The following is a 26,519-nucleotide window of genomic DNA, read 5'->3' on the forward strand; positions in this document are numbered from 1 at the left end:
CCTGCTTCATAGGGATTGCCTGTGTTTTGCGCTCTTCGCGAAGCACGGTTTCCCTCGAGGATAAAAAAGTCACTGATTCGCCAGTGCTGCTACGTTAACCTCCAAGGACTTCAATCCTGGAACGTCTTCCCGAGTGTGTACCGCTCGTTATACGGTGACGAAGGGAGTAGCGCCGCTCATTGGCATATATTAGGTTCATCGCATGTTACTTACACACATCCACCCCAGCTCGCACGAAACCTTACGCTCATTCTATCGCCAACTTATGAAAAATAAGTTAACGGACGCATACTTGAATCAGTGCGCCGAAGCAAAGGTGAAGGCGAATGCACCGACAGTACAGGAATGTTTGAAGCTCAACGTTTCGTAACGGTCGACACAGGAAGCGAATGACTAGCGATAATACGCATTTGCTACAAGCTATTACAACGTATGGAACATCTGCGTTACAAGCTTTACACCCAGCAAGAACAAGTCAATCGCAACTGAGCACACCCGCGAGTGGTCAAGCAGAAAATAAACATTCGCATAGTGACTGTCCGGGAAACTTTACTGAGTGAGAAACGTGGCAAGCCGCTGCTTAAGAGTATTTGCTAAATAAAGAAATAAGAGCTAAACACACTGATACTGACTCGAATAATAAGCCGGATGTTAAGATAGCTTGGAATATATTTGTAGTACCACTTTTATTGCAGTCACCGTATACGCTGCTCGCACCGTCTGGACAAAGTGTAATGAGCAACGAAAGCAGTTACGTGTCCTTTGAAGCTGTAGCCAAAGCTTCGCGTGTCGTCCACCAAGTCACCGCCTACGATATCCTCCGAAACAGCGGTTTGCAGAGTGGCACCGGCGTCACGCACACTTAATGTAAGCACAGCGGCAACGGAGGCAGCTGAGGCAAGCATAGTGCGCGTCACCACGTGATCAACCATGGCAGCGCCCACGGGACAGCCGTGAAAAGGATCGATAATAGTCACCGCCACCAACGTACTTCAGCCATCTGCGTAACGTTAGCGCGCTTGTGTCACTCTCTGTCTCGAAGCTTGTAGAGCTGGCCGCACCGCAGCGATGTAATAAAACGTTCTCGATACGCGTCACATCGACGGTCTCGCGCATTTGCCTGGGCCTCTCTCTCGTGGGTGAGCGCCAGTCCGCCAGGTCCCCGCTACATCTACAGACCTTAGTTCCTGTTTGTAACAGCCGCAACAGGAACGATTTCGAGCAGCTCTTACTATTTTTACGAACATTTTACATAATCCTTTGCACACATTTTGAAGCGCAAGTGGTAACAGCAGAACAAAAAGATTTCTGCTGATTACGTCTGACAGAAGGTAATTTAAAATACTCTGAATACTTACCAGAAATTGCGTCGAATGATGAACGTTTGTCTATTTATTTGTGTAGGAACACCTGCACAGCTTCTAATTCATTGTATTGAGTTATTCTTTTTTTAAATAAAACTAGACACCTAACACAAAGAATTCAGTAAGGTTAACGTTTCGTGTTTGTAGACTTGTGTGTTATTTCCCCAGCTTCAACTTACCTGGTCGTATTGACACGTGTACTTATCTTTATCGGGCGACCACGTTTCGCCGCCTAACAAATGTTATCGCACAGCGTGGGGCGCGGCTGCATTTATGCGAAGTTTCTGGAAAGTTATCGATGCTTCTATCCACTTTCTGTAGTCGCCGAACCTTATGTTATCTGATTTTATCGCCAGACGCGGATGGTGTAGAACTTTGTGGAAGCCACGCGGGGCCCAACGATTAGTCAGGAACATTCGACGATTGATGTACAAAAGCCGACGCGCTTGACCCCTTGATCAGATTTTCGACGATCGCCGACTGTGTTCGCCGCTCTCGTTGTGCTTTAAGCGTAGCCTGTTTTGTGGGCACAGGTTCGCCCAATAAAAGCTAGTTTTGCCCTTCACAGTACTGCTACTGTGTTCTTTGACGTCACGACCACGTGACATCTGGTGGAGGTGCTAGTGCGTTCATGTACCGAACGCCCCCGCAAAGCCGCGATCCGAGCCCGAAGCCCGAGGACAAAACCAATATCGCCCAAGACCAGCGTTCTAGCCGCAGACTGCAACGACTGCCCCCAGAGCACGGGCTTCTACCTGACACGACCAAGAAGGTCGTGGTCAAGACTACTCCAATGGCTGCCCCAGCGTCACCCGTTATCCTACAACAACCTCGGGACCCACCAACCTTCCATGGAGCAGTGAAAGAAGACCCGGAATCCTGACTGGAGACCTACGAACGAATCGGAACATTCAACAACAGGGACTCCGACGACAAGCTGCGGCATGTATACTTCGCCTTAGAAGACGCCGCCAGAACGGGGTTTGAGAACAGGCAGTCGACTTTGACAAAGTGGAACCTGTTCCGTAGCGGCTTCCTGCGCACCTTAACAAGCGTCGTGCGCAAGGAAAGGGCCGAAGCTATGCTGTACGCCCGAGTGCAACTACCGAACGAGAACATTCTGTTGCGACATGGTGCTCCACAAGTCCTCATTACCGACAGAGGAACGGCTTTTACAGCAGAGCTCACGCAAGCCCTTCTGCAATACAGCCAGACAAGTCACAGGAGGACAACTGCCTACCATCCGCAGAGGAATGGTCTCACGGAGCGCCTGAACAAGACCCTCGCCGACATGCTAGCAATGTACGTCGACGTCGAACACAAGACGTGGGATGCGGTCCTGCCGTGCGTAACATTCGCTTACAACATGGTGGTGCAAGAAACAGCACAGATCACGCCATTTAAACTGGTTTATGGCAGCAACCCGACGACGACGCTCGACGCCATGCTACCGCACGTCAGTGACGAGGAAAATCTTGACGTCGCTAGCTATCTCCAGCGCGCCGAAGAAGCCCGACAGCTCGCCCGCCTGCGGATCAAGAACCAGCGGAGGACCGACAGCCGACACTACAACCTCAGACGACGCTTCATCGAGTACCAGCCCGGCGATCGTGTTTGGGTATCGACGAGGACTCAGTGAGAAGCTACTGCGACGCTATTTCGGACCCTACAAGGTCATCCAACGTATTCGAGCACTGGACTATGAGGTCGTGCCAGACGGCATATTGCATTCAATGCGGCGCCGCGCACGATCTGAAGTGGTTCGTCGGCGTCCGTTTTACGGACGCTGACGAACTTCCTTACTTTGTTGTTTTCTTTCCTATGAGTGAAATAAAAACCGCCAGGGGGCTGAAGAGCACAGTTGTACCTCACATGGGCTCCTCCTTTTCTCGCTATTTTGTGTGGAACATTGCTTGGAAACTCGGGGAATTTAAGCATCGTTTGACACCAGCCACGACGCAGTGAGTAAACTTTACTCGAATAACCAAACCCTGAGCATTCTGTTACCGTGCGCTACGAGATAATCCTACCGCCGGGGCAACCGTGGCACGAGCCGGAGACCAGCGGCTCGCGCCTGCATGCCCGCGGCGCACGCGCACGGCGCTCTCGCAGTAGGAGTGAATCACGCAGAACCAGCATCTGAGGATAAGCGCACCCACTTTCCTGGAAACACAGATGGCGAACGCTTTACAAGAGCCGACAAGGTGCAAATGGAGGTGACCGGGGCTAACTCCGATACCATACCACAGTGAACATACGACGCGAATAGCGACAAAACGACTGTTAAAGACCACATCGAGTGGCTACAAGTTGGTCGTAAAGGCGGATCAGCAAAATAAGACAATAAATCCACCGAGGAAAGAGCCACGGAAACCAGACCCCAAACATCAAGCACAACCACTGCCGCAACGTCAACGCATTCTGAAGATGCGCCCCTTCCCTACTGACGACTTCAAATCGTCTTCCGTCCTCAAGCAGGTCTTGACCTCTCGAAGCACACACTCATCGCAGTGACACATGCCAACGGAAGATCCAGTGGTTTGGCCCAGCATGACTTTCACGATAATGTCCGAGTACAAGTGCAGAAACTAGAGAATGTGATCATCGCGAGCACGGCAACTACGGAACGAGCTACCAAACTGCTGCATATCAACACCATACAACTCGGCGGAACCGCCTATCAAATAAATCCCCACATTCGACACCCAGACGATGTGTGCCGCGGAGTGATATACGGCCTCGAACCGGGTACGAGTCCCGCGGAGATTGTTGCCGGCCTTCGAGTGGACTCAAGATACACGGTTTTCGGCGCGCCCATGCTAGGATCTTCAACAGTTGCGGTTATCACCTTCGACGGACAGCACGTCCCTTATTACGTAACGTACCAGAGCGGTGACTACAGATGCAAGCCCTACCGAAAATCCATGCAATACTGCAGAACCTGCGGCGCCATCGGACACCGACAGGCTATCTGTCCTCAGCCGAGAGCCAACTTCTGCTACTCATGCGGGCGCGATTGGGTCACGGAAGAGCACGATTGTTACCCGAAGTGCGAAATTTGCGGCGGACACCATGAAACGGCAGGCAAGGAATGCAAGAAGAAACTCCGTAACAACCCGCCTCCCTACCAAGTAAGAAGACAGCAACTTGACAACGCTCGCGCCCGAGAGAATCACTGGAGCTCGAGCACCGAAGACTTCCCCGCGCTGGTTACAGCCTCAGACAGCTCACGGGGGCCCTCGCCTCGACAAAGACCTGGCCGGAGACGCTCTCGCTCTACCCTAAGATCGAGCTCTACATCCCGCTCTCGGTCACGGTCTCGCTCCGTTAGGCGAATCACTTACGCCGCCGCGGCGAACGGAAGCAGCGCCTCGAATTCCTCACGCAACCCGAGCAGTTCGAGCGAGACAGCGACGATACGGACTCTCGAACATAAAGTACAAGATCTACAGAGGACGATACAACAACAACCGGTAGCCGAGTGCAACATGTCAGAACTCTAGGAAAGAGTAGCGAAGAGAGTAGAAGAAAGCATACTAAAACATGTAGAAACCAGAATAATGAAGCGGGTAGACGAACGGCTGCAAGCACATGAAGCGAAGATTCTCGACCTTGTTGAACGACGCCTTCAAGTCTTCGAGGAAACCCTCACTCAAAACTTCTCGCATCATCAGACAGAACCATATGGACAATGATAAATAAGATCATGGAAAAGGTAGAGACACTAACCCCTACGGTCACCGCCCTCGACGCCAAACTGGACCACTTCATGGCACAACAACACAACTTCATGACCTATGCTTACAAGAACTTCATGACCCATGAACATCTGGCGGAGCAGTTAGGAACCAAATGCAAAGGACGAAGGACAGTACGAGGGGAATCCGTGGAGGATTCTAGCTCCACAACGCCAAACCACCTACTCCAGGTGGAGGACAACCACCAACATGGCGGCTCCCAAACCTAGACATACCGAGCCGCTTCCCACCCTCCGCATTTGGCACTGGAATTGCAGATCCTATAGACCCCGCTCGGCCAACCTGCAAGAATATCTCAAAGCAAACAATCCAGACATAAACGCGCTACAGGAATCCAACACCAAGAAAATAAAGCTCCCCGGCTACAACACTATGACACACACTGCCCGCACCACAATTCTTGTCAAGAAGACACTAACCGCACAGCCTCACGAAATTCAAGACACTGAAATCGAACACACCATAGTGGAGGTGTTGCCGACTCGTAAGAATCAACAGAGCGTATACCTGGCCAATTTCTACAGCCCGCCGCGGGAGCAGCTACTCCACTACGACCACTTTATCCGGGACCTTCGCAGAAAGGCTAACGGCAACCGGCTTGTTGTGGTAGGAGACTTTAACGCCCCACACGCGGCCTGGGGCTACCCCAATACCACCAAGGGGCACGGGTTCACGACACCGCACAGCAGCACGGTTTTACTTTATGGAATGACCTGCTCCAACCCACCCGAGTGGGCAACAGCGTGTCGAGGAACACCAATCCTGACCTCACGTTCACTCGAGACGTGCGAAAGGCCACGTGGACCCAACTCCCGGAAACGCTAGGGAGCGATCACCATATAATTCAAATCGATGTTGAACAATCTCACCGTGCGCACAAGACAGGAAAGGCGCGACTCACTGACTGGAATGCGTATAGGAATGAGCTAGACAACGATTCGGACATCGAAGACGTTGAAGCTTGGCTAAACGGTATCATAGTGCGGCTGACGGCCACACTAGGACAATCCAACTAGACGAAGACAATCCGGCGGTCGATAACCACCTACTGCACTTATGGGAGGCTTGGCGATTGCTCTTCAAACGATGGTGCCGCCAAAAGCTCAACCGCAAGCTCCAGCGCCGAATTGCCCTATTAAGCATTCAGGCACAGGAGTACGCTCAACAACAAGCGAGTCAGAACTGGCGATCCTTCTGCAACCAATTTCAAGGGACCCTCAGCACAAAGAAGACTTGGCATATACTTCGATCCCTGGTTGACGACACTCACACCAAAGCCCAACAAAGACATGCAATTCACCGACTAATCCACAACTATGGTGGCACAGAGGAACAGCTACTCCAAGAACTTCAGACGACGCTACACGGCTCAGCTAACCCGCAAACCACTGCCACCAACCTTTCCTCCCCCAGGGAGTACCAAGGAGCGCCGAACAAAGAGCTAGATCGGCCTTTCACACAGGCAGAGTTGCAGGCGGCCCTCTCTAGGCTAACACGCAATACGAGCCCGGGAAAAGACAGAGTCACCAACAAGCACCTTCGACAGCTACCCCTTCGGGCATTGACGGCTCTCCTTCGGTACTATAACGACTGCTGGATTCATCATCATCATCATCAGCCTGGTTACGCCCACTGCACGGCAAAGGCCTCTCCCATACTTCTCCAACAACCCCAGTCATGTACTACTTGTGGCCATGCCATCCCTGCCAACTTCTTAATCTCATCCGCCCACCTAACTTTCTGCCGCCCCCTGCTACGCTTCCCTTCCCTTGGGATCCAGTCCGTAACCCTTAATGACCATCGCTTATCTTCCCTCCTCATTACATGTCCTACCCATGCCCATTTCTTTTTCTTGATTTCAACTAAGATGTCATTAACTCGCATTTGTTCCCTCACCCAATCTGCTCTTTTCTTATCCCTTAACGTTACACCTATCATTCTTCTTTGCATAGCTCGTTGCGTCGTCCTCAATTTGAGTAGAACCCTTTTTGTAAGCCTCCAGGTTTCTGCCCCGTAGGTGAGTACTGGTAAGACACAGCTATTATATACTTTTCTCTTGAGGGATAATGGCAACCTGCTGTTCATGATCTAAGAATGCCTGCCAAACGCACCCCAGCCCATTCTTATTCTTCAGATTATTTCCGTCTCATGATCCGGATCCGCCGTCACTGCCTGCCCTAAGTAGATGTATTCCCTTACGACTTCCAGTGCCTCACTGCCTATCGTAAATTGCTGTTCTCTTCCAAGACTGTTAAGCATTACTTTAGTTTTCTGCAGATTAATTTTTAGACCCACTCTTCTGCTTTGCCTCTCCAGGTTAGTGAGCATGCATTGCAGTTGGTCCCCTGAGTTGCTAAGCAAGGCAATATCATCAGCGAATCGCAAGTTCCTAAGGTTCTCTCCATTACCTTTTATCCCCAATTCTTCCCAATCCAGGTCTCTGAATAACTCCTGTGAACACGCTGTGAATAGCCTTGGAGAGATCGTATCTCCCTGCCTGACGCCTTTCTTTTGGGGATTTTGTTGCTTGCTTTATGGAGGACTACGGTGGCTGTGGAGCCGCTATAGAAATCTTTCGGTATTTTTACATATGGCTCGTCTACACCCTGATTCCGTAATGCCTCCATGACTGATGAGGTTTCGACAGAATCAAACGCTTTCTCGTAATCAATGAAAGCTACATATAAGGGTTGGTTATATTCCGCACATTTCTCTATCACCTGATTGATAGTGTGAATATGATCAAATGTTAAGTAGCCTTTACGGAATCCTGCCTGGTCCTTTGCTTGACAGAAGTCTAAGGGGTTCCTGATTCTATTTACGATTACCTTAGTAAATAGTTTGATTGTAGTGTTCATATAGGAGGTTGTGGCCAAGTACTGCACCAGGGTGGCCAATCCTGCTCTGGTGAGGGAGTGCGTTGCCGGTTCTGGTCAACGGGATCAGGCCACATTCCAGGCCTGTTTGTGCAATTTTATCAACACGCAGATTTATTTATTTTTTTAATCTGGTGGAAAATTTCCGGCACCGGGATTCGAACCACGGGCCTCTTGCACGCGAGGCGGGTGTTCTACTTCTACGCCACCGCTGCAACTCTACTGCTGGATTAAGGGCGAGCTACCCACAGCCTGGAAACACTCGGAGGTAACCATGGTACCCAAGCCAAACAAACCCATCTCTGTCGCAAATCTCCGCCCCATCTCCCTTACGTTTTGCACCGGGAAACTATTTGAACACATGGTCAACGAGCGGCTCACCACACATCTCGAGGAAAGCGATCGCTATCCACACACCATGTTCAGCTTCCGCCAGATGTTCTCCACGCAGGACGTCCTCTTCCAGCTAAAGGAAGCTATTCTTGACCATTTGAGCAAACACAGCAAGTCTTCCATTCTAGCGCGAGACGTAAAGGGCGCCTTTGATAACGTGAGCCATGAAGCGATTCTCCGCTACCTAGAAGATATCGGCTGCGGTGCCAGAACATACGCCTACATGCACGCTTTCCTCACTAACCGTGCGGCCACGGTGGGGATTGCCAACCTCTGAAGCAAGACATTTCACCTAGCTAACGCCACAAGGTTCGGTAGTCTCGTCACTCCTCTTTTACGTGGCCCTCCTTAAGCTTCCCCGCCTCCTAGACACCGTCCCAGGGATATTCCATGCTCTATATGCAGTTGATATCACACTGTGGACGAGAGGCGCGAGCACGGGTGAACAGGAGGCCCGTCTTCAGGAGGCGGTCAACATCATCGAACGGTACCTCAACACAGGCGGCTTCCACTGTACTCCAGATAAATCCGAGCCGTTAGTACTCGGGGCACGCACCCGGGGCCGGCACCCAAGCCACTACGCACCGGTCCCACAAGTCCTTCTTCAGGGCGTCCCGATACCGAAGGTCGACTCACTTCGAGTCCTCGGGGTCCATATACACAAGGACGGGTCCGGCTCCACCACACTTCCCAGGCTACACAACACCGTGGCATAGCTTACTCATCTGATACGACAGGTGGCCAATCGCCGCAATGTCCTCAAAGAGCACGACACTTTGCAAATGGTACAAGCCCTCCTTTACAGCCGCATTACATACCGAACTCCTTACCTCAACCTGAAGACCACCGAGAAACAAAAGCTAAACCTTCGAATAAGGAAGGCCACGAAGCTCGCGCTAGGACTACCGACAACCGCCTCCACTGACCGTTTGCTTCACATGGGAGTTCACAACTCCTGGGGAGAACTCGCGGAAGCGCACCTCATCATCCAGATCGAGAGGCTCATTTCTTGGTCTTCACCAACTCTCATACAGTGGCACGCAACTACATGAAGGGCAGGATCTCCATCAAAGCGATCAACTTCCTCAAACGTGGTGATACTCCCCCCCCCCTCCCCTTGCACCTGCGTCGTGTGGGTTCCTGGACACGAGGGACTCGAGGGGTATGAAGCGGCACACACCGTGGCCTGCGCAGGCATCAACCTGGCTTTCCCGCACGACTTTCTAGACAGCTACCACGCACCCGAATCAGAGGAGGAAACGGAAACAATACTGTTAACTTACCAAGCACTGCTACAACACTATCGGCTTGGACGCACGGTCTACCCACTACCACATCCGAAACTAACAAGAAATGAAGGCACCGACTACAGGCGACTCCAGAGCAATACATTTACCCACGGAAGCTTACTGCACAATTTCCAGCCGATGCTATACAGCTACATCTGTCCGCACTGCAACGTGCCAGACACCCTGGCGCACCTCCTCCTGCAATGCAAGAACACCCGAGCAAGCATCACAGCGCCACAACTTATAGCAACATACTCAGACCCAAACCTCCTCGCTGAAACGTGGGAGGCTACGATCTCCAAGCCGGACCTGGTCGACCAGCGCGAACTCGCTGCAGGCCTGCAGGGCGATACAAGACAGGGGGTTCCTGGAATAAGGGACCCTCCCACGTCGACTGACAAATCACTACTTCAAATAAAAGTTTCTTTCTTTCTCTCTCACTTTCCTATGCGTGCTTTTCTTTATTAATTTCGTTTGTTTGCAGCATCGGGTCGATGCTTCTTAAGAGGGGGGTAATGACACGTGTACTTATCTTTATCGGGCGACCACGTTTCGCCGCCTAACAAACGTTATCGCACAGCGTCGGGCGCACCTGCATGTATCCGAAGTTTCTGGAAAGTTATCGATGCTTCTATCCGCTTTCTATTGTCGCCGAACCTTATTTTATCTGATTTCATCGCCTGACGCGAATGTCGTAGAACTTTGTGGAAAGCACGCGGGTCCCAACGATTAGTCTGGAACATTCGACGATTGATGTATAAAAGCCGACGCGCTTGACCCGTTCATCAGATTTTCGACGATCGCCGACTGTGTTCGCCGCTCTCGTTGTGCTTTAAGTGTAGCCTGTTTTGTGGGCACAGGTTCGCCCAATAAAAGCTAGTTTTGCCCTTCACAGTATTGCTACTGTGTTCTTTGACGTCACGACCACGGTACAATATCACGTAGTTACGGGCAAAAGGGTTATACCTCACTCTGCATGTAATCGATATAGTATAACCAACCACTGCGATAAGGAGATGCTAAGCTGATCTATTAATACCGTAAGCAGCAACTGTGGACGAGCGTTAGAACAGTTAATGAGGCTAAAAAGGGAAACAGCCGGGAAATATTCTGTTTCAGCCCGCTTGATCAAAGTGAGAGTGCAGCTGTGGGCAACGAAGAAACGCCACGCGAGCACAGCAGAGCCCCATAATGTGCTTTCATAGGACGGCATGCTCTGTGACGAATACACTCACTCGTGCCCTACTCATTTCAGAGGCGCGAGATGGAGCCTTTGTTAATGATGAAGGCTGTCAGTGGACGTTAGCTGAACGGGAGTGAGTATCGGTGACGTGGAGTAGACTTGAGTACGAACGGTAGTGAGCGCCTCATGAGAATAGGAGACTGGGTGACGTGGTGAACTTTTATTGCATTGCAGCCACGCTACTAAAACGAGGACTGAATTATGTACAAAAAAAGAACACGCTTAACTCGCGACAAATTTTTATTTTAAAAAATAACATTATTGGATCTACCAATGAAATTATGGAAAAATAGACGAGTGAAAGTTGGGAAGGGATCATCACTGTGGCCAGAGCAACGAATCCAAAGAGAAAACTAGGTGCTTTTAGATTGCTAGAAATATATTTATTATTCTTAGTCACTATAAAAGGTTGGCCAACACACATGTCAGCTTGCCTTCTGAACATGAGTACGAACGAAAGTCAGTGACGTGGATTATGAGTGGACGCGCGCGTGAGTGGCAGGTAAGTGGGAGTGGCAGTGAGTGCGAACGCGAATGAGTGCTGGTGTGACCAGGCGCCAGCAGGAACCAGTGCCGACAAGTGTGAGTGGGTACATAGCTTGCGAAAATATTGGCGAGCGAGTATGAGTGAGCAGAGGCTTGTTCTGCCGCCCATAAAGAGCGTTAAGAAAACTTTAAAGGAGATGATGTCCTAAAGGTGAAGCGAGCCGCCGTCATCGTACTAGTGAAATCGATAAACGTGAGCATGTGGCGCAGGGCAGGAAGTCCCTTATTCTCAATTCCATCGCTTTTCACATAGCCCATTTGGCCTCATACGTGCTTCTGGATGTGTCTTTGTCAGTGGTTTTCAGAAGAAATTTGAATATCTTGGGAACCCGTATGAAAGATCATGATATTACTCTTTAGCCAATGGCAATCTTTTAGCCCCGAACAATCAGCTTTTATTTTTGAATTTGTCTCCAGCTTATATCATCACAGCCAGAGCAGTTAATCTGCGAATTCTCTCCATCTAGTTCAGTTAGAGTTCAAGAGTAAAATTGCGGACAGCGCCTGCTCTATCTCCCGTGGTATCAGCGGGTGCTACCATTCCTTTATTATTGAAGACCTCCTTGGCCGACCTCTACAGGTGCTTACCCCTGTCGGCCATTCGCAGAAGCTTGAGCAGGGGTGCACGGGTCTGCTCGAAGTGGCCCTTGAGGAAGCGTGGCTCGTCGTACTTGCAGCAGCCGATGAAGACGCTGAGCGGCAGCGAGCCCTCGTAGGCATACGCGTAATCGGCCAGGCTGCCGCTGATGCGCGAGAACGAGGCACCTAGCCAGGGGTCAAAACAAAGCAAGCAGTCGCGTCGTCACAAACAGTCATTCGGGATAAGCGCTCGTTTGAGTGCTACGTTGACGTAACACAAGCTTAGCAATGTGAAACACTCCGAACGTCGACCCGACAGGAAGTGGAACAACCGAGCGGCCCCGAGTTGCTAGTCACAATAACACGAAGGGCGAGATGATAAATCAAGAGAAAGCCCACGGGAAAGCTTATTGTGTTTGATTCAAATGCTGCAATAATGAGGTAGAGTAGAATGAATGCGAACGAAATGATAAATTTGCCGCAGCTCGGCAGCGACTATCTTCGCATTACGCGTTCGGTGCTTTAGCTGTTAAGCGACCGCCGCGCTGTGCACCTAACCACTTCATCTGGCAGTTGTGTACAAGATTGTCGGCGGAAGTGTGAGCCAGAGTCGCTCACGTCTAGCCGGCGGACAGGTAACGTTTTTTTTAATCGCAGGTGTCGCGTAGCACGCGGTCACAGAAGCATGCAACTGGCCAATAAACCCTCGTTAGTTACATCATGGCACTAAGGCTCCGAAGTTTGAAGCCCTCGCTTTAGTGGGAGCTTCCAATGTGGCATACAAATTATGCACAAGTAACTTCCCCTATGCTTTCTCTAGTTTCATTATCTGCCGCTTTGTATAAATATGACTAACGAAAACCAACCCCCTCGGCTACGCTTTACTTTTGTGCTTTGCCTAGGTGGAAGAATTTACCATATAAAACCGTGTGCAATTTCAACATCATCATCATTCTCATCATCATAATCATCATCAGCCTGCCTACACCCACTGCAGGGCAAAGGGCTTTCCGGTACTTCTCCAGCTACCCCGGTCATGTGCTACTTGTGGCCATGTTCTTTCTGTGAGCTTCTTGATCTCATCCGCCCATCTAACTTTCTGCCACCCCCTGCTACGCTTCCTTTCCCTTGGAATCTAGTCCGTAGCCCTAATGACCATGCCTTACCTTCCCTCTTCATTACATGCCCTGCCCGTGCCCATCCCTTTTTCTTGATTTTGACTAGGATGTCATTAACTCGCGTTTGTTCCCTCACCCAATCTGCTCTCTTCTTATCCCTTAACGTTATACCCATCATTCTTCTTTCCATAGTTCGTTGTGTCATCCTCAATTTAAGTAGAACCCTTTTCGTAAGCCTCCAGGTTTCTGCCCCGTACGTGAGTACTGGTAAGACACAGCTGTTATACACTTTTCTCTTGAGGGATAATGGCAACCTCCTGTTCATGATCTGAGAATGCCTGCCAAACGCACCCCACCCATCCTTATTCTTCTGATTATTTCAGTCTCGTGATCCAGATCCGCGGTCACTACCTGTACTAAGTAGATGTATTCCCTTACCATTTCCAGTGCCTCGCTACCAATAGTAAACTGTTGTTTTCTTCCGAGACTGTTAAGCCTTACTTTAGTTCTCTGCAGATTAATTCTTAGAACCACCTTTCTGCTTTGCTTGTTCTGGTCAGTGAGCATGCATTGCAATTGGTCCCCCTGAGTTACTAAGCAAGGCAATATCATCAGTGAATCGCAAGTTACTAAGGTATTCTCCATTGACTTTTATCTCCAGTTCTTCCCAATCCAGGTCCCTTGAATACCTCCTGTAACAACCCTGTGAATAGCATTGAAGAGATCGTATCTCCCTGCCTGACGCCCATCTTTATTGGCATTTTGTTGCATTCTTTATGGAGGACTACGGTCGCTGTGGAGCCACTATAGATATATTTCGGAATTTTTACATACCGCTCGTCCACGCCCTGATTCCGTAATGCCTGCATGACTGCTGAGGTTGCGACTGAATGAAACGCTTTCTCGTAATGAATGAAAGCTGTATAAAACTAACGAGACGCGAAAAACAAGACAAAGAGCTACTCATTGTTCCAACTTCTTATTCTCTTGCAGTGCCCGCCTGCCCCGTTTATTCGTCTTTTTCTACATACTCCCGCCCCCCAGTAGCGTTGTCCAATTCAAACTTGTACAATTTCTGCACTGGCCTTCTTATAAGCTTGCTACCTTGAGCTTTCACACGGCAGGCTCAGATTATTCCATCTTGACCAGGGAAGACGGCCACGACTCGTCCCAGTGACCAAATACCTCTAGAGGTGTAAGGTTCTTCGACGAGTACTAGATCATCTACGTGTAGACGGCTACTAGGAGGCGATGGGTAGAGGTGGAGTTCCCGTAGCTCGAGGAAGCATTCTTTCTTCCATCGGATCCACAGGTGGTCCACGAGCTTCTGGCGGTATCGCAACTTCTTGCTGAGGTCACGTCGCGTAGCCTGTACACTTCGAGCTTCGTCGTCACTGTTAGTTCGCTCTGGAGAGGCAAGAAATGAGCTCCCGATCAGAAAATTAGCAGGACATAGTGGAGAGGGCTCTCTAGCGTGAGTATACGTATAGGTTAGGGGTCTTGAATAGATAACTGCCTCTACCTCTAACAGTACAGTCTCAAATTGTTAGCCGTTGAGCTTGCTCTTTCCCAGCACTTTGCTTAAAGATGACTTGATTGATTGGATAAGTTTCTCCCACCAGCCGCCCCACCAACGCACACCTGGCATAATAAATTTCCACCCTATGCGCTGCGTCACGAGCAAAGATGCAAACGGAGAGCTGTTCATGGTGTTCCAAATGTTTCATAGGTCTCGCGATGCTCTCTTAAATGCGAGAGCATTATATGAGTACAGTGTTGCGGGCACTCCTCTACGAGCCAAAAACCTACAGAACGCTAGTAAGAGGGAGCTTCTAGAGATTCCACTCGTCAATTCAAGGTGTACAGCTCTCGTGGTCTCACATGTGAACAACAGAATATAAGCTTTGTACGCAACTTCATCAGTCTCATGTTGCTTTATATATAGTGGGCCTGCAAAGTCTAATGCCATGACTTCAAACGGCCGTGATGTGAGAAGCCTGTCTTCAATCATTGGCGTAAATTGCACCTTTACAGGTTTGCCCTTGTATTTTTTGCAGAGAAAGCAAGCATTGATGATCCGTTTAACTTCTTGTCGAGCACCTATACCCTAGTAATGCTGTCGAATCTGCATCATAGTGTTTGCCACACCACCACGTAAAACTCTACAGTGAGCCTCAATAAACACTAAGGCCGTGAAGGGATGCATTTGCGGTAGGTAAGCGGGTGCTTTTAGTCATGCGTAGCATTCATTCTTTCAAGTCGGCCGCCAAGTCTAAGCTGGCCGCTGTGATCAAGGTAAGGGTGGAGATCGCGCAGTACGGAGTGTTTCTGTACAGTGTCTCTAAGCCGAAGGTCTTGAATGTCATTCGTGAATGCTTCGAACTTGACACGACAGATCCAAAACATTTCAGCCCCTTTGTCGAAATAGTTCCACCGAGCGACGTTTCAATACGACGACACCAAACCGCAAATCGAAATGCCCTGGCGGTGACGCACAGGAGCTTCTGTACGTTGCCAAACTTCATTAAGTCAATCATGGTGACCACTATTCTCGGCGCTTGAAGACGTACATGTTGCGTGTCACAGTCTGACTCTTCGTAGGTCGGTGTGCTCATGTCCGAGTCTGAAGGCAAGGTTGATCTTGGCTGGGATAACCAACCAGGTCCCCTCCACCAGCTGCAACATTTACGTAGAATCTTTAAACATACGCCCCTAGTCAATATATCTGACGGGTAGCCTTCTGGGCAGTCGCGCCATAGCGGTGAGTCAGCTAATGCTGCGATTTCAGTCACTATGTGCTTTACAAACTGACACAACTTGTCACGGTTACACTGGGTCCAGCTCAGTGTGATCATTGAGTCTGTCCGAATGACGCAGGGAAAATACGTTGAAACCCACGATCAGCGGATGTATTTTAATAATCTGGCTCCTACTACCACAACCATAGGCTCGAGCTTCGGCAGTGTCAAAATCTTGGTAGTTGCTACTCTAGACTTCGTTACTACCTGTGATATAACTGTATTTCCGCCGTCATGAACTGTTCTCAAATAGGCACATGCTCCATAAGCCTTCAGGCTGGCGTCGACGAATATATGCAGCTCTGCCTTCTCTACCGCTTCATATAGCCCATCTCTCACGCAGCGCGGAATCTTGATGAAGCCAAGCTGGATTACGTCTGCGCACCATGCTGTCCACGTCGTCTTGATCTCCTCTGGTAACTGGTCATCCCAAGAGTGGCATAAAACCCACAGGCGTTGAAACAAAAGCTTTGCAGTGACGATGAAAGGTGAGAGAATACCAAGAGGGTCGAAAATTCGGGAAGCAGCCTTGAGAAGCGTACGTTTTGTTTCCGGCTGAGCTGAGGCTAAGTATTGGGCTATACATTTGGAAGAAAATTTGATGTAATCAGTTTCGGCATCCCATTGCATTTGTGTATTTTGCACAATGATATGGAATGTTATTTTTTCCCCTCTTTTATTCTTGTTATCGCCTATGCAAGTGCATCTTGTTCTGACAAGAACTTGTTATTTTGATGTGATATTGACTATCCCAGTGCATTTTTATTATAGTATGAATATCGTCCTTTGCAGTACAAAAATGCCAACTTGTTACTTTTTTTCTTCGCTCTCTTCCTTTTCCTGTTCCATATGTCTAGCACAAGAGCATATATTATTCTTGTCCTACATGAGTGTTTGCGGAAAAACGCCCACCTGCTTGGTCTGTATAGACTGCAGTATGTACAAATAAATAAATAAATAAATAAATAAATAAATAAATAAATAAATAAATAAAACTGCAGTTCATTCCCTTGATGCACCTACCTCTTGCTCCTCCTGATTGTAGAAAATATGCTGTAGTTGCTGGTTATTGGTCTTCCATTTTCTGAGACTCATGCCTGCATCTCGCATAATTGCCTTCGATCGCTCAAAGATGCTCAGACCATCTTAGAATGTCTCTGCACTCACCAGTAAATCGTCTACATAAAAGGACTGCTTCAATATAGAAGCAAGCGCTTTGTCCGCACAAGCGTTGTCCAAGTGGTGATGAATAGTCACCATGAGCCATAAAGGCTTGATGTTTATCCAAATGGTAGCCGGGCCATGCGCCATTCGATAATATTATTGTTTTGAGTGACGGGAAAAACATCAAACCAGAGGAACCGGAATGCATTTTGGTCGGTCTCCTATATGTCAATTTGTAAGAATGCCTTCTCGATATCCGAGTTGATGGCGACCGGAAACCCCCGACAGCGAAGTAGTACTTGTAGTAACTCTGGGTTGAGGTTCACTCATTTATCCAGGCAGTCATTGAGTGATGGAAAGCCTTGAGCTTGTGACGATGCGTCGAACACGACTCGGCGCTTGGTGGTCAGCGATTCCTCTCGTATAATTTCCATATGTGGCATATAATAGGGGGCCCGATTAATAGGAAAACTCTTAGGTACCACTTCTGCGTGTCCTAGCTCCAGGTATTGTCGAATGACTGCGTTGTATTGCTCCAATAATTTTCGAATGACTACCTTGTATTGCTCCAATAATCCTTGAGTCATTGATAGCCTCTTTGCCAGTTTTTGTAGATGTGAGAGCGCGTTATCACAGTTGCTTCCAAGTAGCTGTTTCTGATTTTCTTTCGAAGGCAGCGCGACGGCGTATCTGCCATTTTTCTTGCGATTTGTTCCTCGGAACCATGCAATGGACTCGGGAGAGGGAGGTTCGCCAGAATCTGTGATGTCAATTTCTTCGAGCTGCCAGAACGGCTGTAGAATCTGCGAGGTTGTGTCATCGTCAGTAATCGTTTCCACTCGCAGAACGCAGACAATAACGTTAGCGTCGCAGTCAAGAAAGCCTTTTTGCCGACTCGGCCCTTGAAGTGTCCATCCGAATGCCGTGTTGATTGCGACCAGTCCTGGAACGTCTATGCTCCTTGAAATTTTTCCCGCCATAATTTTCCTAAGATGGCCAGCTCCAATGAACAAGTTGAGGGCGTTCTCAGTATCTGCTTCAAGAAAATTCTTGTCATCAGCAAACAATTTCAACTCACATCGCAGCTTCCAAATGAAGTTGTTATCAGCTGTCGGTGCAGCAATGTCGTGACAGATAACTGGAACTATAATTGCTGCAACAATGTGGATGTCGGAACAGCGCTGACTACGTTATGGTACTTCAACAATCTTTTGTATTTTAGCAGAACTTGGGTACGCGTTGCCAAACGTGTTGAATGAAATTCTGGTTTCTCGCAGAACCTGCAGTTGTAGTTTTACAGCCAGATCTTCTGTGATAAATGATAGAGCTCTGGCTACCTCCATCCATAATCCCTCTGATGTATCTGGACCTGTTATGTTTAGTGATAAATGTGCGAAAAGTCTGCAGGTACACTTAACTGTCCGTCTTTGCGCAAGTGTTTGTGGAATCTGTCGCAAAGCATTACTGATTGCGACGAGACTATCCCTGCTGTGCTACCTGAAGCCACCACTGGTCTCGAAGTTTCCGCTGTAGTATCTTTATTTCTGTACTTTGGGCCACACATACTCGAGGCGTGTCTTCCGTGACAAGCTGAGCACGTGAGTTTGACATGGCAAGACTGTGCCTGGTGACCTCGTGATGTACATCTATAACAGTGGTTATCCTTAGCTAGCTTGTCATTTAAAAAAAAGAGATAGGTTGGCGTTGCAGGCGCGTGTACCGTGCTTCCTAGATCGACAGAGGAAGCACTCGCTCCCGCTGTATGATGCACTGTGCAGCATGGAAACGGTGCTGCTCCCTCGAGTTCTCTCAGCAAAGGTCATCGACAGATCGTTGTGACGATGTGTTACACTGCTGTCGGCTTTGTAACTCAACATGTGTGAAGATGAGGAGCTCTTTTAACTCCGCTTGCGATGTTGCAGCTGCCAGTGCTGGCAGCGAGAGATTAGTGTCAAGCCCATGTTGACGTAAAGTCTGACTCCGCTTTCCTCGCGTATATGCAAGAACGATCTCGCGTGGCAATGCCTTCTCTAGAATATCTATCAGCATTGCAGAGAAACTGAGAGAATTGGTACTTTTAGTGCAGTCAGACAACGGATATATAGTTGCGCGGCATCATACAGCTGCCTGAGGCCGCGTACGTCGCTTCCGGACTTTGCAAGAAGTAGATGGCGAAGCGCTGTCTGGTGGTACTGCACTATCCTTTGACAATTGCCAAAACGATCTTTAAGAAGTTCTACGGCATCTGAGTAGCAAGCTTCAGAAGTCGGTAAACCGGCAATGGCCGCAGGCGATTCCCCGGCAAGATAACGCCGTAAATAGAAAAACTTCGTCGTTGCCGATATATCGTTGCTGAGATGAACAGTATGCTCGAACTACGCCTAGAAAGGTACCCATTTGTGAATGTCGCCTTTAAATGTCGGCATATCAAGATTCGGTAGCCTTGGCCCAATTCTGGGCATAGCGTCAGGAACTGTCGGCTTGCATTCTAAGAAGCAGACTCCGCTGCACAGTCCACGCTTCCCAAAGCGTCGATCTTGCACCGAATCTCGGCAAGCGTGCTGATAGCTTGATTGTTATATTGTGCAGCAGTTACGTATTCTGCTTCGAGCTCATCGTCGGCAATGGGCTCTTCGAGTGCATCGTTAAGTTTCGAGAGCCCGTTGTTGCTAGCAGATAGACGGTCAAAATTACCTGAAAGCTTGGACTTGCCCACGGTATGATCTCTAAGTAGCAGCTGTGCTTCCTGCAGAAACTTCGTATTTTGTGCTTGTCGAGCCGACCGCTTGGTCTTGAGGCGATCCATCCGATTAGCTCTTGATAGATATCTGGTCTCCATGCCGATCATGAAAAATGCGTCATTCAGTCATTTCTCCTCCCTCACAGCGCGAAGCGGTGGAGTACAAGGCCCTTGGAGACGTGCGATGAAGGTAACGAGTCCGCACGAAGGTTTTCAGCACCGAAATGTATAAACCTAACGAGACAAAGAGCTACTCATTGTTCCAACTACTTCTTCTCTTGGAGTGCCCTCCTGCCCCGTTTATTCGTCTTTTTCTACAAAAGCTATATGCAAGTTGGTTATATATCGCACATTTCTCAATCACCTTATTGATAGTGTGAATATGGTCTATTGTTGAGTAGCCTTTACGAAATCCTGACTGGTCCTTCGGCTGACCCAAGTCTAAGGTGTTCCCGATTCTATTTGCCATTACCTTAGTAAATACTTTGTAGGCAACGGACAATAAGCTGATCGGTCTATAATTTTTCAAGTCTTTGGCCTCCCCTTACTTATGGTTTAAGATTACGTTGGCGTTCTTCCAAGATTCCGGTACGCTCGAGGTCATGAGGCATTGCGTATACAGGGTGGCCTATTTCTAGAATAATCTGCCCACCATCCTTCCCCAAATCTGCTGTTACCTGATCCTCACCAGCTGCCTTCCCCCTTTGCATAGCTCCGAAGGCATTCTTTACTTCTTCTGGGGTTACTTGAGGGATGTCGAATTCCTCTAGACTATCCTCTCTTCCGTTATCTTCGTGGGTGCCACTGGTACTGTATAAATATCTATAGAACTTCTCAGCCACTTCAACTATCTTATCCATATTTGCAATGCTCTTGCCGGCTTTGTCTCTTAACGCATCCTTGCCTATTCCTAGTTTCTTCTTCTGTGCATTAATCTCAATTATAACCACATTATACTTCCTTATGTCAGCTATCTTGCGCTGGTTCAATTAACATGGAAAGTTCTGCCAGCTCTATTTTAGCTGTCGGCTTAGAGGCTTCCGTACATTGGTGTTTCTTAAACAGATCTTTCGTCTCCTGCGATAGCCGACCGGTATCCTGTCTGACGAAGTTACCACCCACTTCTATTGCACACTCCTTAATGATGCCAATAGGATTGTCGTTCATTGCTTCAACACTAAGGTCCTCTTCCTGAGTCAAAGCTAAATACCTGTCCAGTAGCTTGATCTGGAATTCCTCTATTTTCCCTCTTACCGTTAACTCATTCATTGGCTTCATATGTACCAGTTTCTTCCGTTCCCTTCTCAGGTCTAGGCTAATTCGAGTTCCTACCATCCTATGGTCACTGCAGCGCACCTGATCGTGCACGTCCACATCTTGTATGATGCCAGGGTTGGCGCAGAATATGAAGTCTATTTCATTTCTAGTCTCGCCATTCGGGCTCCTCCACGCCCACTTTCAGTTGTCTCCATTGCGGAAGAAGGTATTCATTAGGCCCAAATTATTCAGTTCTGTAAACTATACTAATAACTCACTCCTGCTATTCCTAGAACATATGTCATATTCCCCCACTGACCTATCTCCAGCCTGCTTCTTGCCTACCATGCCATTGCAGTCGTCCATCAGTATAGTGTATTTTATTTTGACTTTACCCATCGCCGATTCCACGTCTACATATAAGCTTACGACTTGCTGGTCATCATGACTGGATGTAGGCGCGTAGACCAGTACGACCTTCAATTTGCATCTCATTTCAACAACCCCTATGTTAATAGGGGTTGTTGTAGCTAAAATGTAGCTAAAACCGTGTTAATGTCCATTCATCGTCGTCGTAACTACGTTATCCCTAATTATAGCATCAATAACACGCAGATTGCAACAACGGATTCATTCAAATATCTTGGTGTGTACATCTCGCGTGACTTAACTTGGACCTATCATGTTAACCACATAATAAACTCTGCTAATCGTACTCTAGGTTATCTACGCCGTAACTTCTTCCTCGCTCCTCCCTCTATTAAACAACGTGCTTTTCTAACCTTTGTGCGGCCTAAGCTTGAGTATGCCGAAGCTATTTTTGACCCCCACCACAATAACCTTATAAAAGCCCTCGAGTCGGTTCAGAACCGCGCGACACGATTTATCCTGTCAACTTATTCATACAATACAAGCATCTCGGCACTAAAAGCCCAAATAAGCCTACCCTCTCTAGCCTCACGCCGTAGAATAGCCCGTCTTAAACTTTTATGCGAAGCATATTACGAGGGCTCAACCCAGCTCCACAGGCGCGCAGGTGACCATGAAATCACGTGACACCGTGACGTCACGACAGAGGAGAACGAGGGCTCAACCCAGCTCCTCAGGCGCGGCGGTGACCATGAAATCACGTGACACCGTGACGTCACGACAGAGGAGAAGTGGCTTTGGCTCAACTCTTGCAAGACGGGCTGGGTGGGAATCGAACCAGGGTCTCCGGAGTGTGGGACGGAGACGCTACCACTGAGCCACGAGTACAACGCTTCAAAGCGGTACAAAAGCGCCTCTAGTGAATGCGGTGTTGCCTTAGAAACGCGCTGTTTCTAAGGCGTGGGTCTCTTGCTCAGGCGCACATTTCGTTGCCGCGCCGAACGCTGCTTTGCTCGACGCTCACCGCGTCCAATGCGGGGCGCGTAGTCGCTGCCCTGTAGCCCATTGTCTTACACCCCTTGGCGGGTCGACGGGAACGCTGTCGCGTTCCACTCTTGAAGGCGAAGAAGTAATGCATGAGTTGTTTCTTCGTCTAGCCGAACCAAATATAGCCAAGCAACAGCAGTTCACCAGGCTAAACAGTGGTTCAACAACTAAAATAAAGGCTAGTATGCTTCGCATCCTGGGCTTAACCTTACCTAAGCCACAGCCATTTTTTCATAAATTCTTTCATTCTTGCCTTTTGACAACCCGTACATAAAAAGAGCACATCGCATTGCCCGCACCAGTCACTCTAATACAGTATATCCCCCACACACAAGCTCATACCGTTACTTTTCAGCAATCATTTTTTCTGCGCACAACACGAGACTGGAATGGCCTGCCCGCCGAAGTTGCCACTATCATCGACCCACTTGCATTCAAGCGACTCATCGGAAATATCCCTTTGTAATTTATAGTATCTCTTTGTCACTAACTCCCCGCTCCCTCATGTAATGTCTCAACAGAGACCTTTGAGGAAATGAATAAATAACTAAAAATAAATAATGTTGGCGGTGGAAGGTATTCCTATTATTATTATTATTATTATTATTATTATTATTATTATTATTATTATTATTATTATTATTACAGTAATCATCGTTTGATCATCGTAGTTTGTGATAATTTATCGACGTTGTCCGCTTATGGTCTGGAATGTACAATTGGAGCTCCTACTAGAGCGGAATTAGTTAATAATGGATTAGTTGATTGTTCTTTAGATCACATAGCGGTCAGAGCCCCCAGCTGTTTATTTAGATCATGTACTATTCTACAACGGTTGGCGGACCACTATTTTGTAGCATGCCGTCTTGTTTTACCAGACGCGTCTGGAATGCCATCGGTGGAAACTGCATCTGGGAAGCGTAAATTCCTTGTCCCTACTGTTAATAATTCTAAGCTTGATAGCTTTATCGTTTCGTTTGACTGGGCATTTCTTAACCAAAGAAGATTCGTTGGGAAAATGTATGAAAAGTTCTGTACGCAACTGAAAAAATTTGAATTACGTTGCACACGCCTGATAGCTAAACCGATAAGAAAGGGTCATTGCTGGATGAACACGGAAATTCTTGCTTCCATTTCGTATTGAGACAACTTGTGGAAACGCTGAAAAAGAAATCCCAGAAACCTAGCACTGAGATTAGCATACAAGTCAGAAAGAAATAGAGTTGTTGCTCTTCTGCCTGGGTCTAAACGCCGTTACTTTTTTTAATAAATTCCAACAATCTTCAAATAATGTAAGCAAAACTTGGTTTTTGGTAAATAATCTCAGAGGAGCGAGTTCCAGTAACCGGTCTGTATCCCGTGCTTTTCAGCATCATCATCATCATCATCATTAGCCTCGTTACGCCCACTGCAGGGCAAAGGCCTCTCCCATACTTCTCCAACAACCCCAGTCATGTACTAATTGCGGCCATGCCGTCCCTGCAAACTTCTTAATCTCATCCGCCCACCTAACTTTCTGCCGCCCCCTGCTACGCTTCCCTTCCCTTGGGATCCAGTCCGTAACCTTCAATGACCATCGCTTATCTTCCCTCCTCATTACATCTCCTGCCCATGCCCATTTCTTTTTCTTGATTTCAACTAAGATGTCATTAACTCGCGTTTGTTCCCTCACCCAATCTGCTCTTTTCTTATCCCTTAACGTTACACCTATCATTCTTTTTTCCATAGCTCGTTGCGCAGTCCTCAATTTGAGTAGAACCCTTTTCGTAAGCATCCGGGTTTCTGCCCCGTAGGTGAGTACTGGTAAGATACAGCTATTATATACTTTTCTCTTGAGGGATAATGGCAACCTGCTGTCCATGATCTGAGAAAGCCTGCCAAACGCACCCCAGCCCATTCTTATTCTTCTGATTATTTCCGTCTCATGATCCGGATCCGCCGTCACTACCTGCCCTAAGTAGATGTATTCCCTTACGACTTCCAGCTTTTCAGCAACCTCCCACAGAAGTGGCAGATGCTTTCAACAGGCACTTTGTTAAAGCGTCCCTAAGGGCTCTCTCTCTATCCACAAACACTCGGCCGTTAGGGCATTCCGTATCTCCGTCAGCTTTTCTTCCGAGAATTTTGAAGGATGATTTGGAAGAAATCATTTTCAGTTTCCGTCCTAACAAGCCCACTGGATATGATGGAATTTCTTTACACGCCATCAGAAGGAATTTCAATGCGCTGTAAGATATTATCCTGCATATACTGAATGGTTTTTTGGAAGGTGACGAAACTACAGAATGCTTAAAAACTGCAGTTGCTGTACAACTACACAAGTCAGGGAAGAAAGATAGTATTGAAAATTATCGGCCAATTGCTATATTGCCGGTTATTGCTCAGGTCTTAGAAAAATTCCTTTTGCACATTATATTTTCTTTTCTTAACAAATTTTCTGTCCTGACCAATCGACAGTTTCGCTTTGTTTCAGGCTGTGGTACTATGGCACTGCTTGAGGAATTTGCAGATGAACTGTTCTCGGCATTCGATCATAATCTTTTCACATGTGCGCTATTTTTAGATGTAGCGAAAGCGTTTTAGACCTTGAATCATCAAATCTTGTTAAGTAAACTGCATTTTGGGGGATTTCATGGGCCTTCTTACACAGTTCTCGAAAATTGCTTGAGCAACAGATGTCAGGTGGCCGCTACCGATGATAAGGGCGTTTTTAGTTCTGAGCTGTCAGTGAAAGCTGGTGTTCCTCAGGGGTCCATTTTATCGCCATTGTTGTTCATATCTTCGTTAACGACTTTCCTTTGGTAATTTCAAAATGTTCAGTATTCCAGTATGCTGACGACACTGTATTATTGGCGAAACACCTTTCTTATAAAGCGTCCACTGAAATGTTGCAAAATGACGTGTACAAGGCAATGCTTTGGTTCTCTAATAAGTGAATTGTTGTTAATGCCCAAAAAACACAACTCGTTTGTTTTCGCTCCCCACTCAAGACTACCGCTATTAACATGCCTCTCTACTTACATGAGCCGGACTGTGTTCATTGTAAATGTGCGCAAATTCCATACGTGGATTGTGTGAAATATCTCGGAATCTATTTCGACAGTAACTTATCGTGGCAACATCACTTATCACTTATTTGTTCTACGCTGAGGTCAGTAGTTTGGCTGTTGTTTAATATCAAAAGTATTGCGCCCTTGTCTGTAAGAAAGATTGTAGCATATGCACTAGGTTACAGTGTTTTGAGATACGGCATTACCGTCTTTGGCTTCTATTCGGATCGTTGGAGATGCAGAGTAGAGCGGATTATAAAAAACATTCTTAAAAATGTTGTATACAATGCCCCAATAGTAACATCTGCGAATATCTTCCATGAACTTGGTCTACCAAATTTTCATTCATTACTTATAGAGACAGTTAAACATTACTGAAATTCCCCTTTCAAACAAAAAAGTGACGCCGCAAGAGAACTTAGAAAACATGTCCGTTATGTAGTTCCTCGTTCAGCCACAAAGTATGGCGCGGCCAGACGTTGTGCTTATGTGCCTGACATATTTAACAAATTACCAGACGAAATTTTTAGCGCGACATCAAAAAGCACGCTCAAACATCTCTAAAAGCAGCTATGGTAAAATTAACGTCTTGAAGATTCATGCATCGCAATATTTACCTCTTCAACATCTTTTATTATAAGTAGATAACGAAATGTTATCTTGTTCTTTTTAACTTTTTCGCCATTCGTTTCTTCTTATTTTTTACCTACATGTCTCATCAATTTATGTATATTTTTTTCTATCTCTATCATATTCATAGGCACGGTCCTACAAGCCAACTGAGGCTTAGACCGGCCTGCTGGGATTGTTTTGTATATTTTGTGGCAACAAATAATATTCTTCTTCTTATTATTATTATCATTCTAATTTATGTTCACTGCAAGACGAAGGCCTCTCCCCGCTATCACTAATTACCCCTGTCCTGCGC

General features: G+C 47.6%; 1 protein-coding gene across 3 annotated transcripts in view; it reads right to left on the reverse strand.

The window, feature by feature from the left end:
• LOC135910434 (carboxypeptidase M-like) overlaps positions 1 to 26,519 on the reverse strand; it is a 314,184-nt gene that overhangs the window by 69,957 nt on the left and 217,708 nt on the right. For 2 of the 3 annotated variants that reach the window (XM_065442470.1, XM_065442469.1), the window contains exon 7: positions 12,058 to 12,234. The exons of the other annotated variant lie outside the window; for it this stretch is intronic. In XM_065442470.1, the coding sequence (XP_065298542.1) occupies positions 12,058 to 12,234 (177 nt within the window). The remainder of the gene's footprint in view (positions 1 to 12,057; positions 12,235 to 26,519) is intronic. 3 annotated transcript variants of the gene reach the window in all.

This window comes from Dermacentor albipictus, chromosome 8 (genome assembly GCF_038994185.2).
Source record: "Dermacentor albipictus isolate Rhodes 1998 colony chromosome 8, USDA_Dalb.pri_finalv2, whole genome shotgun sequence".
In the NCBI taxonomy this organism is placed as follows: domain Eukaryota; kingdom Metazoa; phylum Arthropoda; class Arachnida; order Ixodida; family Ixodidae; genus Dermacentor; species Dermacentor albipictus.